The 15,425-nt window shown below is 39.1% G+C and overlaps 1 protein-coding gene across 4 annotated transcripts in view; it reads right to left on the bottom strand.

The window, feature by feature from the left end:
* The window catches only part of zfhx3b (zinc finger homeobox 3b), a 499,602-nt gene that overhangs the window by 57,979 nt on the left and 426,198 nt on the right, over positions 1-15,425 (bottom strand). For 3 of the 4 annotated variants that reach the window (XM_048546438.2, XM_048546435.2, XM_048546436.2), the window contains one exon: positions 7,715-7,822. In XM_048546438.2, coding sequence (XP_048402395.2) covers positions 7,715-7,822 — 108 coding nt within the window. The remainder of the gene's footprint in view (positions 1-7,714; positions 7,823-15,425) is intronic. The other variant, XM_048546439.2, reaches the window with a different exon arrangement.

Genomic DNA, 15,425 nt, shown 5'->3' on the forward strand with positions numbered 1-15,425 from the left:
GACTAGCAGCTTGTTTTCTTAAAAAGAAGTCAGTTATTCACTAAAGAATGAAGCCATAAGATTCCATGATTTAAAAAAAACTTACTGTGCAAGAGGCAAAGAAAACACTATTTTTTTGAGTAACCACCTATACTTTAACATCCAGAATCAACATAAGTTAATTTATGTCTAACAGGTAAATCACATTTGATCAGAAATGATAAATAATAAATTAAATATTGGTATAACTAGGAGATATCTTACAACTTGGCTTGGCAGTCCACTTAGCATGTACATTATCAAACTCAGTCACAAAATCCTTCAAAACTATTCCTCATAAAGAACTTCATCTCCTCTTTTTCTTGAATTTAACCTGCTCCAAAGTTAACAACAGCATACAACCTAGCCAAGCTTCATGGGCATATCTTCAGCAGATCTTTACCAAAATGGCACGTCATAAAATCTCCTCAACTCTGCCTATGATGGTGTGCAAGGTGAATATTTTACACAGTATTTTGTGGGTGAAATTTCACCAAATATTTGCCACCTACTCTTATTTTTGGTTGGCTGAGTTAAATATATTTTTACATATGGTAAAGGTTGAATCTGAACAAGTCACAATACTTTTATTCATAAGGTTATATGGTGAAAAATGAAAATGCAAATCCTGCCATCAGCAGAATGTCAAAATTGCCCAATAAAAGGGATATAAAAGCTTCCTTTGGTTAGGTGTCTTTTTGAAGCATTATCTCAAGACTGGGACAGAACTGAGAATTTTGGCCCAGGCATTGCATTAAACTGTAAAAATGCCTGGTTTCACAGAAAAATGTCAGTCAGGTACACTCTCATTAAGATATAATGTATTCTTGGATTAAGTTGTCTGAAGTGTCTAAAGTTTATTATTTATCCAGAATAGAAATATTGCAGCTCATTATTCTACCCTACAATGCTCCAGGCATTCTACATTACTTACAAAGACCTTTCATTGGTGCAGTGCTGAATGTTAAAAATGCAAACAAACTAACCCTTATGACATTTTCCTTTATGATTCTCAGCTTCTCATAACATTTTAGGTATCATCTATTAGGTTAATTTTTGCTACAGCAATCGGCTTCTATCTTTATTTATGGCTCTGTGGAAAAATACCTTTTGAGTGATTTAATTGAATGTGAAGTCCGTGGTATATTAGACAGCTTTAATACTCATTAGTTCTGATTTTGCAGTCTAGGTAGGTCATCAAACAGGCACCAATGAATAAGATTCAAAAATCATACCTACATTGCATCTTCTTGCATTTTCCTCAGCCTTACCATTAACTTGTCAATTTATATTTATTGTGAAAGATGACAGTAGGGTTTTCAAGAGGTGGGTTGGAGTCTCGGTGGCTCTGACACAAGGGGATCCTGATTTTTAACAAAGGGACCCAATTTCAGATTCCGGTCTCAGCTGGTATTCACACTAAAGATTTCATCCTGGGGACATATGCTGATCTTAGCCATATCATGATGGGAGCAGGAGAAAAAATCTAACCAGTAAAGAGTATGCAGTGGTTTCTTCATTCAAAGTATTGCATGTTAAATGGCTGGGTGACTAAGGGGCACCAATAGATGACAACTTTGGAGATATTTATGGATGTGGTAATCTATTCGCTTAATCCAAAATTCAAAGGTAAAGAAAAGGGAAAGAGGATGGGAGGTTAAAAACATTGTTTACAATTTATGAAACTTTCTGTTATGTTTCTATGTTCCACTGTGGGTTTTCTATGTTGATAGCATTACGATATTAGTCAGGAAGCTGGCATAGATTTAATTATGGTGTGGGCGAGTAAGACATTGGCCTGGCTTATAAATCTTAGTAACACCACAGCTGACTGCAAAATTAAAAATTTAATTTACAGCCAAGATTCTGTGAAAATAAATTATTGATATTGTATAGATTTGATAATTGAAGAATTTAAAACAAAACCCAGTTAAAGCCATAGTAAAGGAAGCTGTCTTATATAATTTAATTATAATTATTTAAATAAGTAATGCAATACATTACATTTTGAAAGTTCATTCTTTTTGTGTCCGCAAATACATATGTCATACTCCTTAGTGTATCACATTAAAGATGAAAATAAATAAAAATACTCTCAAGCACATTGTACAAGGTATCAGACAAATGGTTCCAACGTGTTTTTTTAAAACTTGCCTGACAGTGAGTACAAGATCCTTTATTCTTCCTCAGATGATTTAAATGAAATGATTTGCTTAAAATTAAAATAAATGTTTTTTTTACACATTACTGTTCACCTTTACATTCTATTTGCCCTTTCAGCTGTTTGTCCAGCTAGCTCATTGTATCACAGATATATTCTGCACATCCAGCACTCAGAGAAGGAAAAAAAAACTGCTGTTCAAGTAAAGATGCGCATGACCTATTTTTTCAATTTCAGTAATTAGGGAGGCATGGGGCCTGAAGGAATTATTCATGAATGCAGGAGCCCTGCTGTATACATTTATGTTAAACATGTCAAAGCCTATTGAAATCATGCCTGCCAGCACTATACACCATAAACACACTTCCATGACAACTTTTCTTTGCTTGCAGTCCATTAATACCATCTTTAATAGCTATTTCTCCCTTCCTCTCTCTCCAACTCAAATCAGAAACGGTCCATTTCACTAATCGCACAACGTTAGGTGAGCAACTTCAACCTTTAGGCCATAGTTTCATAAATATTTTATTTTTAGTACAGGAACTTGTGGAACGGAATAGGGCATAGAAACAATTAGACACTTTCAGAATCAGTTTATTCTTGAAACTTATTATTAGCAGTTAATCAATGAAATTGACAATATTGGTTGCTACCTGCCTATTGTTGGTATTACCCTTCATTTTTTTACACAATTCCTTCATTTATTTTTCATAGTCTTCCATTAAACTGCTACTTCCTTATAACTCTGACCATAATGATAGATGCTTATATTAATAGATTATGGTTGAGAGGTTGCTGGTTATTGCCTCTCTATTTTGCCTGTCATATACTACATGCCAAGTTAGCATATGAAAAGCACTGGATGGAGGAATTCAATCATCTTTTATAGTTCTTTGCAAGGTATTGTTGAGTTGTAATATTCCATGGGATAGGTTCTGCTGACTAAGAAGGACATTATCTTCACTTTTGCATCTTCTCACATGTGCCTCCAGTCCAGATTACTTAGTTGATGGCATGTTTACTTTCCATACTGTTTGTGGGGAAGGCTACAGTTACCTATATACATTTTTTTATCTAACAGATAAGTGTGAACAAGATCTGAACTTGAATCACTGAGACCCCCTTTAGGAAGGGTCTGTGGGCCTTCTCTTTGCCAGTCTCTCATGCAGGGAAGTGTAAAAGTCCAGAATAGCTGCAAATTTCAATATCACCTCCAGTAAATGAGAATATTTTATTGCCTGCCTCAACAAAGTTTCATGTATTTTATATTGCTCATTAAATTAATTTGAAGAAATTGGCTGCTTCAACAGCTAGAAATAGAAACGGCTGTAGCAAAATTGAGCACTAAATCCATGAGCTGTCTTAACCTTGAAAAATGCATGAGCATTTGTTAATTATTGAGTCACCTGGCTAATTGAAATATACATATGAAAAAAACAAAATTGCAAGCTCAAGTTTACTAGTAGTTTCAAAAACAATTGTCTCTATGTCCTCATATCAGTGTAGCAGCTCTGTTGTTAAATCATGAGCTATTTGGTGCTTTATACAGCAATGATTTCCTACGCAGAACTAAACTGTAAGCCTATATTTAGTGTCAAATTTGAACATATTTTTAATTTTTGTACTTATATGAAACTACAAAAAAGGCATTCATACAACTTACTGCTGAATTGTTGCGCATATCTGGTATTATGTAAAGCATAAGCAAATTTTATCGGTTGCAGAGGTGTGTTTCCCCAATCCTTATAATTGAAGAAATTTTAACTGATGGGTGAGGAGATATAGAACACAATCAGCAGCTCTCAAATATATAGGAAACCAAACATGGTCTATTCTAGTCATTTTGCCTCCATTTATTTAATAGGCTTTTGGACCCTGTGTTTCTCAAAGAAAACACAAGATTATAGCATAGGAAGGGCTTAACACGCCTCAATTTCATGGTAAATTTTGCAGTTAACAAAGTTCCATGAAGTCTCAGTAATTCTACAGAGATTTGTCTCTTTAGGATGGAAATCATGATTTTATCAGAAGTACATGTGCTACAGGTGATTTTTGTCTGCAAAATGAGAGCCTGTAACAGCTTGGACACAAACCATCTTTACACCAGGAGATGGAAGTTATATGGTTTTTAAAAAATTATAATTGCTCTTCCTGTATTAGTGAAAGGAGAATAATTATGGATCATTGGTCACATAGCATTAAAAACCAGAGAAGGTTTTGTTACAACTGCTGATAAGTGCTCTTCATCCTTTCACATCCACTGTCAGTTTTGAAACAAACAATGTCATACAGGAGATAATGGGAACTGCAGATGCTGGAGAATCCAAGATAACAAAGTGTGAAGCTGGATGAACACAGCAGGCCAAGCAGCATCTCAGGAGCACAAAAGCTGACGTTCTAGGCCTGAAACGTCAGCTTTTGTGTTCCTGATATGCTGCTTAGCCTGCTGTGGTCATCCAGCTTCACACAATGTCATACAGGATGCTTGTGGACAAGGCAATCTTAGTCGTCAAGACATTCCTAAGTGTATAAATACTGTAACTTGTGTAAAATAAGGCACTGAATTGTAGGCAACACATTGAGTGCAGTTCATGCTGTCATTGGAATCTTTGTTTTATTACAGTCTTCTGAGGAGCTCCAACCCAGCCATTATTGCAAATGTTATGGAGTCATACACCTGCATGCACAAATACATTTATATGCACAATGAATTGGATCTCCACCCCATTAAATTGTACAGCTATTTACAATTGGCTACGTTACATGAATTGTTATTTATAAGAAACAAACACAGAGAACACTGGGGAAACTCAGCAAATCTGGCAGCATCTGTGGACAGAAAAACAGATTTAATGTTTTCAGTCCAGAATGACTTTTTCTGGGGAACTGAAGGAGTCATACTGGACTTGAAATGTTAATTCTGTTTCTCTCTACACAGATGTTGCCAGACCTGCTGAGTGTCTCCATAAGTCTCTATGTTTGTTTAAACTTCCTGCTTCTGCAGTAGTTTGCTTTAATTCTAAATGTTAATAATAAGAATACTTATAGAATTGATTAAAAAAATCACCAAGTAGCTGCATACTGAATTTCTACTGTTTATCTCATCTCACAGAATTTTACATAAACTATGTTATTCATGAAGAAATTGTGTGAAATATAAGGTATTTTGAAGAAATTCAGCCTTCAAAGAGTTAATTTTTAAAAAAATATGCAACATCTTTGTGATAAATGTACATTTTTGTGGGGAGACCATTTGGAGCAAATTGAGTGAATGGAAAAGCCAAACTGTAACCTTTTTGTAGCTCATTTTATAGAAAATAACACACAGGTGAAAAGACCATTTACGGGTCGGTGTTGTTTAGTTTTATAATTCTTATTAATCTTTAAATGCTCACAAAACTTCATAAATCATTTCATTAAAGTAATGCATCATTTTAATAAGGTTTTATTCATTTTTATGGCCTGATAAAGCAATTTTCATCTAAAAGAATTACAGTGCAATCACAAAGCATTTTGTGTGAAAAACTAGTTATTATGGAGATTGCGTTATCAGAGAATAATTTTTCCTATAGCAAATTGAGGCCAGACACAAGTGGAATTTAATAGAAGTGTGGTGCTGAAGTAAGCAACCATATTACGGAGAATGCTAGGCTAATATTTTAGACCAATTTCAGAAGAATTATTTTTTAAATTGATTGGCAATATTAATGGAAACTGCCTTTACATGAAATCCCAAACTCTTTCTATTACATTCCTTCGATTTGTAGTCATTTTACTAAATTTTTTTTTAAACTGAGACTGCTACAGATTCCATTGACTATGCAATTACAGTATTTAAAAAGGGTAATAGTTTCTTTGCACCTTTTTCAAATGTGATGAATATTTAAATGTTTCATGAATAACTGATCATTTTAATTAATGTGGTTGTTTTCCATACTTTTTAATGTCACTGTGCCTATCTGTCATCATTATGCTATGATTGGTCCAGCAGTTTTTCAGGTGTATGATACAGTAGTGAGTCTCCAGGAACAGTACTTCCACCCATCAAAACAGAATCAACAAATGACAAGTAGATTTGAACTTAAGGCTGGGAACATTTGAGCTTAAATGAGTTCCAGTGTCCAGTGTTTTACTTGTGAGGAAAACTCACTGTCTTTCAGCATTTAATAAAATATTAGGAGAAAAAATTATCTGGAATAATGTCTAAAATAATTGTCCTGATTTGCAGCATGATGATGAGGGAAGTTTCAATATGTCTTTGGGCTCATGCGATAAACACCCAGGTCATTTCTCCACCCGCAACATACCACGCACTAAAAGACAACTTGAAAGAGTAAAATGCCACATTGTTATTCAGTCACCAAACAACTAACTTCAATATGATAACAAGAATAGCCAAACACAAACTACAATGCAAAATAAACTGGGCAGTCTGAATCCAAAGAGAGTTGGAACCAAGTTTTCTCACCTTTGCAAGTGCAGACTTATGCTATTTCAGCCATGATCATTTATTCACCTGTTTGTTTTGGCTTAACTTGCCTACTTTCAGGAACCTATTAGCTCAAATTTGACCGGACATAACTCAATCCAAACTGCTGCGCATCACTATGTATACTCATGATCTTGAGTCCACAAGATACAGGAGCAGAAGTGGGCTATTCAATGAGATCATGGCTGATCTGATAATCCTCATTTCAAACTTCCTGGCACTCACCTTGACCCTTGATTCCCTTACTGATTAAAAATCTATCGATTTCAGCATTGAATATAGTTAATGACCCAGCCTTGTCAGCCCTCTGTGGTAAAGAATTCCACAGATTTTCTGATTACTCCTCATTTCTATCTTCAATGGGGAATCCCATATTCTGAGATTATGCTCTCACCCTACACTCACTTCGAAGGGAAGACAGCCTTTCCACATCTGCCCTGTTAAGACCCCTAAAAATCCTTTATGTTTCAATAAGGTTGCCTCTCATTCTTCTCAACTCCAAATGAGAACAAGTCCAAACTACTCAACCTCTCCTCACAAAACAATCCCCCCACACCTGGGATCAATCTTGTGAACCTTCTCTGGACTGCCTTCAATACCAATACATCTTTCCTTACTTAAGGGAATGAAAAAACTCGCAGTATTCTAGGTATGGTCTAACTAGTGTTTTGCATTGTTTTAGCCAGACTTCACTACTTTTTATATTCTGCTGGTTTTCAAATAAAAGCCAACATTCCATTTGACTTCCTTAAAACCTCCCAAACATGTATGCTACCTTTTTGTGATTTATGCTGGCTTGGTTTATTTTGGCTTTCGTTTGAAACTCTTTCTACCGTATAAGGAATTGTTGCATATTGAAGAAACAAAATTAAGAACAATACCTTTTATATGCTGTCAAGAGCTTTTAGATGGTCACAGTGCTGTATTTGGTGGCATGCACTGATATAGTTTGGAGACACTGAACCACTTCCTGTAAAAGTTCATGATTATCTCTCCCAGGATAAAGTATGGATGCATTTAGATTGAAGCAGCATGTAGCGTCCTACCTGTTTCTTTGATGGGTTCCTTCTCGCCCACACTGTCTTTGTCTTTGGTAGAATCTTCTGCTTCCTGGATGGACTCATTAGGACCCTCCACATCTTCATTACTTTCTTCTAGAGGGAGAGAAATATGTTTTTAAGAAGTGTACTTCTTCCAAGTTGATAGTGATTCATAATTCAACCTGAACAAGACAGTACCTACAAAGTGTGCAGAATGGAAATGTCTCACATAGGTTATATTGGGTTCCATTCTGAAACACTACAATAGTGCCTCGGATGGCTCTAACATGTACCTGTTGCTTTCATATCCGAACCACTCAATTTGGATTGAGGTATGTCCATTATCACTGATAATTTATGCATGGCACAGTGGAATAGTTGCACTTAAGTTTACTAAAGCAAGTTGTAGAATACTTTAGAGAAAAGGGAGAGTATAAAATATGCCCAAATTAAGCTGAAGATTGAAATAAGAAGCACACTCTACCAGCATACAATTGTTGTTTTAGCGCTCTTGTAGCATAATGGTAATATTCCTATCTTTAGCCCAGAAAGTCCAGGAAACAGTCCCCCTCTTCCCCAGATATATGGCACAACATGTCTGAACAGGTGGATCAAAAACCTCCAATTGTTGTTTAACCGACCTACTCATTTCCACGTCTAACCTATAGGTGTCACCCTAAGCAAGCAGACATTCAAAGTCAACCTGTTTCTCCAGAATACCACCACCCTTCCCCCAACCTGTGCACATGGTTATAATATAGCTCACCCTGGTGTCTGGATACCAGGCTTGACACAAAAAAAAGAAGTGCTTTAAAAGGAGGATCTTATAATCCTTTCCGCACGCACTGTTTTGGACCACGTTAATTCATCAAATTAAAATCTCAGGTTAAGTGCAGGATTCCAATAGGCAGTCCCCATGACGACTTGAACATTCACCTCATGATGAGATCTGTCATATAAAAGATATTTTACCACCTCTTCTCCTGCTGTGCTGCACTGATTTTTAATAAGACTCCTTACTCATGTAACATTCTACCTTAAGCCAATTTTGAAAACCCAAGTTTTCTTTTAAAAGATCAAAGGAAGCAAAAAATAAATCAGATTTGGAGAGAAAGCGAAGGAACCTCACATACCAATATCATCAAAAGATAATACTGTATGAAGTAACTCAGGAAGGTCAAAGATCACTTTGGCATCCACATTTCATCTTTAGCTTGGGCCTGTGAAATATCTGTGCAACAACCCCAAATGGGATATTATTGTCCCCTTCAGTCAGTCCATTTACATTACACTCTGACCACAGTAGCCAAGCTCACTTTGCAAAAAGAAACAAAACATCAACTGCTTATTTTTAAAAATGCTTTTCCCTAACTTGTGGATTTTAACCACTTCACAATTGCGCCTTGAAAGTAAGGGTAACCTGCTTTTTTTCAAAAAAAAGCTTTGTGGTTATCGAAGTGACACTCCTTGCGCCTTTTTATTGTAATAAAATGAGAAACGACATGCGCGACTGGCAGGAGTGCGCTCACAGACAATGAGAGCTGGCTCCCATGCTGCGATTCTTTCATGCATACTCTGGATTTTTTTTGATCTTGTGCACCTCCTTCTCGACACATCTCCCGACTGCTGCAGCACATTGACGGCTTTTCGCAAGCACTGTGTTCTCTGTTTACGTCTATTCTGCAGCCCAAACAACTTTCTCTTAACAAACAGTGCCTTAAAACTGTAAATCTGTAAGACTGAGGCCTAGTAAATATGTCCACAGATTCCAAGTGTGCAAGGGAAAGTTGCTTTCAAAAAAGCAATACAGGCTTTTAAGGTAGCAAGCATAAGGAATGTACCCCAAAGGTCTGAGACTCATTTTTTTTTACTGGATGCATCTTTCTCAACAGTTCCTGGTATGTGTTTCAGTTCAAAATAAGAATCCCAGACATGCCTCTCCTTACATCATTACTAAGTCTGACCTTAGACTGACCCCTGAAGCTGTTAGACTAATCTAAATGTGAATGAGCACTTTGTGCCAATGCTGTGAAGGAGCCGAATCCAGCAAACAGCAAAACTTTACACATCAACTTAATCACAAACAGCAGTGACTGGGGGCCCCAGAACAATGACAATCCTCCACTTCCCAAAGAATGAACAGTTTCTTCAATGCTTTAATGTAAGTCCTTATTAAGGACAATATGCAAAGTCAGGTCAGGTCAGGTCAGGTTAGCTGATTGAGATTTTTGCTCATTAAGTTCTCCAGCTGTTCAGTGAGAAAAGAAAGTAAGTATTCTTGAGGTTTCTTGGTATTAGTTCTGAAGAACTTAACAGCAGCTGCAGCAGCCCTGAGTATCGAAGATCTAACTTGTACAAACATTATCAGATTAGTTCACTGGAGAACTATACAGTGACTGCAGATGATCCAACACTGCTTCAATTAAAACATTTTTTATTTCTCTCTCTGCTGGTATTTCACACTGCAGCTTTTGATTGCCTCTTCCATCAGTTTTATGTACGTGCCGTTGGATGTCCAGAGCAAGGCTAGCTGGAGACTAGAATACAACACACATTACATTATACACTGGGCGCTCAGTGGCCTGAGAAGGGGTCAAGAATAGGGGGTCGGCGTTTTATGAAGCAATATATTACTGATACTGGGGGGAGGAGAGCGCTGTAGCATGTATCCATGATTGATTCAGGATGATATTCTCTCTAAATTGAGCTACGTGTATGAGAAAGTTGTACAAATTCACATCTACTTTCTTGAGACGCTCATTGGGTTAAAAGAGATAAACCACTGACGTTAGATGTGAATGAATTTGATCTGAAAATCAGATATGTTTGTCTGAATTTAGGCCCAAGTTGAAATCTATCATTAAGACAATGGCCTGCCCCTTCATAAATGGCAATATCTGACACATAGCTCCACCACACATTTGCAATCTATTTTATGACTGCCTATAGTAAAGGCTGAGTTCAACCGCTGTGCCATTTTGCATCAGATGTCGCTTTTGCACTCATAATCATTAGATTAGATTCCCTACAGTGTGGAAACAGGCCCTTCGGCCCAACAAGTCCACACCGCCCCTTGAAGCATCCGACCCAGACCCATCCCCCTATGACCCACACACCCCTGACTGTCCATTGTGATAAAAGCAGTGTGCTTAGACTCTGGAGTCCAACAGCAGCATGCCATGAAGCCGACAGGTTGCAGGATTCATGTTCCCCAATTTCAAGAGGGCAGCAAGGGGGCGATGTTGAGCAAAATGGCATGTTTGTATACAAGCTGGGAAGAGAAACTGGACTAAAAGTTACCACAACCTGTTCACACACAAGTTACAGAACATAGAACATAGAACAATACAGCGCAGAACAGGCCCTCGATGTTGCGCCGACCTCTGAACTAATCTAAGCCTATCCCCCTACACTATCCCATCATCATCCATATGCTTATCCAAGGACTGTTTAAATGCCCCTAATGTGGCTGAGTTAACTACATTGGTAGGCAGGGCTTTCCATGCCCTTACCACTCTCTGAGTAAAGAACCTGCCTCTGACATCTGTCTTAAATCTATCACCCCTCAATTTTTAGCTGTGCCCCCTCGTACAAGCTGACGTCATCATCCACGGAAAAAGACTCACGCTGTCCAACCCTATCTAATCCTCCGATCATCTTGAATGTCTCTATTAAATCCCCTCTTAGCCTTCTTCTCTCCAATGAGAACAGACCTAAGTTCCTCAGCCTTTCCTCATAAGGCCTTCACTCCAGACATACTGTCATTGTTGTGAAATGGATCAGCTATCCACCGTCCCAGTTGAAGTGCAGAGTAGCAAGAAATTGTAAAGGACTTAAAAAGACAAAGCAAAATGGAATAATACCTAATTTCACCTCAATATATAATGGGGCCGAGAGTCACGGTGGTGCATCGGCAAAACTGGGAACTATATGTAGGCGGCATAATCAGTAAATTCGCAACAAGAATATTAGTGGTGTCGTAAATAGTGTGCAGAAAAGCTGTAGCCAACAGGGTGACATAGATGGGCTGGCCAGATGGGTTGAACTGTGGAAATATGTGAGATGATGTATTTTGGGGCGAGTAGCAAGGTGAGGGTGTGCACATCGAACGGTAGAACTACAGGAAGTGCTTAATGAGCAAGTCCATTGATACTTGAAGGCAGCAGGACAAGTAGATAAGGTGGCTGAGAAGGCATATGGGATGCTTCCCTTTCTTAGTCAAGGCACTGAATACAGGAGCAAGAAGATAATGACAGAGCTGTGTATATAATGTCAGTTAGGTCACAACTGAAGGAGCGTGTGCAGTTCTGCATGCCACATCAGAGGAAAGATGTGATTGCACTGGAGAGGATGCAGAAGAGATCCACCAGGATGTTGCTTGAGTTGCAGCAATTCAGCTATGAAGACAGATCACATAAACTGGGATGTTTTTCTTCGAGCAAAGAAGGCTTGGTTAAGTGGGGCAGGGCATGGGAAATCTAATTGTGGTGTACAAAGGTAGGGTAAATACAGAGCGAATTTTCTCCTCTGTGTGGGGTCAATAACTGGTGAGTATAGTAAGGGAAGAAGAGAAGATTTAGAGGGAATTTGGAGAAAAGTTTCTCCATTCAGAGGGTTGTAGGTATCGGGCCTCACTGCCTAAAAAGGTGGTACAGACCCTTATGATATTTCAGAACTATTCAGTTGAGCACTTGCAAAGCCACAGCTTATAAGGCTATTGCCCAAGGACTGGAAAATGGGATTTGAATGAATGGATGTTTGATCTCCAGCATGGACATGTCGAGCCAAAGGGCCTCTTCCTGTGTTGTTAAAACTCTATCATTGTGTGACATGGATAGCCCATTTAACAAAGTGGTCACACCGCAGATTAAGAATTGGCAGGTTGAGTGGGAATGGGTATTCCCTAAGCAGAGGAGAGAGACCAGGCAGGCAATGGAGTCCCCTGAGTCTATCACATTCACTAACTGGCTTTCCATTTTGGGTACAGGTGAGGGCAATTCAAGGATCTCACAGAGTGGCTGTGGGACATCCTGTTAGAGAAGGTGAAGAGCCAGAGGTCGGAATGAGCCTGAAGGACACAGTGGAAGAATGATGGTGTCTTGAAAGTAGAATGTATGCAGCTAGGCAAGGACCTGAAAGGCAGATTGCTCCCCAGTATAACAACTAGTCAGTCTAGAAATATGAATATTGAGCAAATGGTAGAGAAATGGTTCAAGAAGAAGGAGGGTTTTGCATTTTTGGGGATCTTTGGGGCCAGTTGTGGCTAGTTGGGATCTGTAGAAGGCGGGCAGATTACACCTTTGCAGAATTGGGACTGAAATCTTTACTTGGAGATTTGCTAGTGCTGTTGGGGAAGGTTTAAACTAGCTTTTCAGGGCCCAAGGAACCTAGAAAGGAATTCAGACTGGAGAAAAACAACCTGCAACCGCAGGAAATGCTACACTTGCCCCCACACCTCCTCCCTCACCCCTATCCCAGGCCCCAAGATGACATTCCACATTAAGCAGAGGTTCACCTGCACATCTGCCAATGTGGTATACTGCATCCACTGTACCCGGTGTGGCTTCCTCTACATTGGGGAAACCAAGCGGAGGCTTGGGGACCGCTTTGCAGAACACCTCCGCTCAGTTCGCAACAAACAACTGCACCTCCCAGTCGCAAACCATTTCCACTCCCCCTCCCATTCTTTAGATGGCATGTTCATCATGGGCCTCCTGCAGTGCCACAATGATGCCACCCGAAGGTTGCAGGAACAGCAACTCATATTCCGCCTGGGAACCCTGCAGCCTAATGGTATCAATGTGGACTTCACCAGTTTCAAAATCTCCCCTTCCCCAACTGCATCCCTAAACCAGCCCAGTTTGTCCCCTCCCCCCACTGCACCACACAACCAGCCCAGCTCTTCCCCCCCACTCACTGCATCCCAAAACCAGTCCAACCTGTCTCTGCCTCCCTAACCAGTTCTTCCTCTCACCCATCCCTTCCTCCCACCCCAAGCCGCACCCCCATCTACCTACTAACCTCATCCCACCTCCTTGACCTGTCCATCTTCCCTGGACTGGCCTATCCCCTCCCTACCTCCCCACCTATACTGTCTCCACCTATCTTCTTTACTCTCCATCTTCGGTCCGCCTCCCCCTCTCTCCCTATTTATTCCAGTTCCCTCTCCCCATCCTCCTCTCTGATGAAGGGTCTAGGCCCGAAACGTCAGCTTTTGTGCTCCTGAGATGCTGCTTGGCCTGCTGTGTTCATCCAGCCTCACATTTTATTATCTTGGAATTCTCCAGCATCTGCAGTTCCCATTATCTCTGGAGAAAAACAAAGCTGAGTATGGGAGACAGAACCGCTGTAAATGAAAGTATAGAGGAGCAGAAACAAATCCTTGAATCACTCAGGTCAAATTAGAGAATTATGTTAAAAAAGGCAGAATTAAAATCTCTCGATCTGAATGGACACAGCTTTCGCAACAAGATGGGTAAATTAATAGCACTAGTAGAAATAAAAAGAGTAAGACTTAATTGGCATTACAGTCACAGGGTGACAAAAACACAGAAATGAATATTCAAGGATCTTCTTCCTTTAGGAGGATTAGACTATAAGGACTTCTGTCTTTTTATTTTTTTCTTTTTTAGAAAAAAAGCTGGAATTGAATTGTGAAAGAACTGTTTTAGCAACCATTGTTTGAAACAGTGGTGGCAATTTTAAAATCAAATAACCCAATACCCATGGCAGGCATTGTAAGTAATTATTTGAACAAGCAGTAAGTGATATTCAGCTTGATCTGGACTGTGAGCTGATGCAGCCCTTGTTGGCAATAAGAAGTTGATTGGTCTATGGGTTAGTGAAATGACAGTTACCAATCACAGAGGCCTTTTGCTCTTCAACAATTGTTGATTTGTTCTCAGTGGCTGAGCTGCCTGGAGCTGGAACCAAGTTAGAGGCATAGGGAGAAAAGAAAAATTGCTGTGAGGGTCTTCTCCCAGCCCAGAAGCTACCTGTTTGCTGCAGTCAAAAACTTAGTTCAAACCATGAAAATCAGTTACATTACCTGCAGGATCTGTTGAAAGCTGTGACATTTGAACTGGTAAATCAGTTATTTGACAGGTGATTCAGTTACTCTGTACTTCTTCCAAACCAGTGAAAGCTTTCAAATAAAGACAACTAGACATCACAAGTCTGACTTCACAATCAGGGAGACCAATGAACTAACTTTCTAGCTCTTCTACCTCTACCAACAACCTATTTACCCTCTTAATTGTGTGTCTTGTGTGTGTGTGTGTGTGAGAGCATATAGGGACTTTTTAAAGAGGATTAGAGTTTTAGTTAGTAATGTTATAATTGGTTTACTTCTGTTTTCTTCTGGTTACAGTTTAGTAACTTGTAACAAATAATAACTTGGTGCAAAAACCTGATTCATGCTTTCTATCAACCTGGGTCTGAAAGATGGGTAAATTGGGGAATTGTGAGTACTTTAAAAAGAACTTTAACATTTGGTATAGGTCCAGAAATAGCGGGGCTCAATTTATGGTGTGTAATCCCAGTGGGTAGTGACACGCAAATGGGAAATGGAGATGGTGCAGACCTGATAACGAGGATGAGATCAGTCTATTAGTAAGAAAGGATCTCAGACTAGCAGCACAAAGTTCGGGTGGAGTTAAGAAACAGCAAGAGGTAGCTAGACTGGTGGGAGAGATTTATAGGCCACCAAACAATAAAA

The sequence above is a fragment of the Stegostoma tigrinum genome, chromosome 16 (assembly GCF_030684315.1).
Source record: "Stegostoma tigrinum isolate sSteTig4 chromosome 16, sSteTig4.hap1, whole genome shotgun sequence".
NCBI classification, from domain to species: domain Eukaryota; kingdom Metazoa; phylum Chordata; class Chondrichthyes; order Orectolobiformes; family Stegostomatidae; genus Stegostoma; species Stegostoma tigrinum.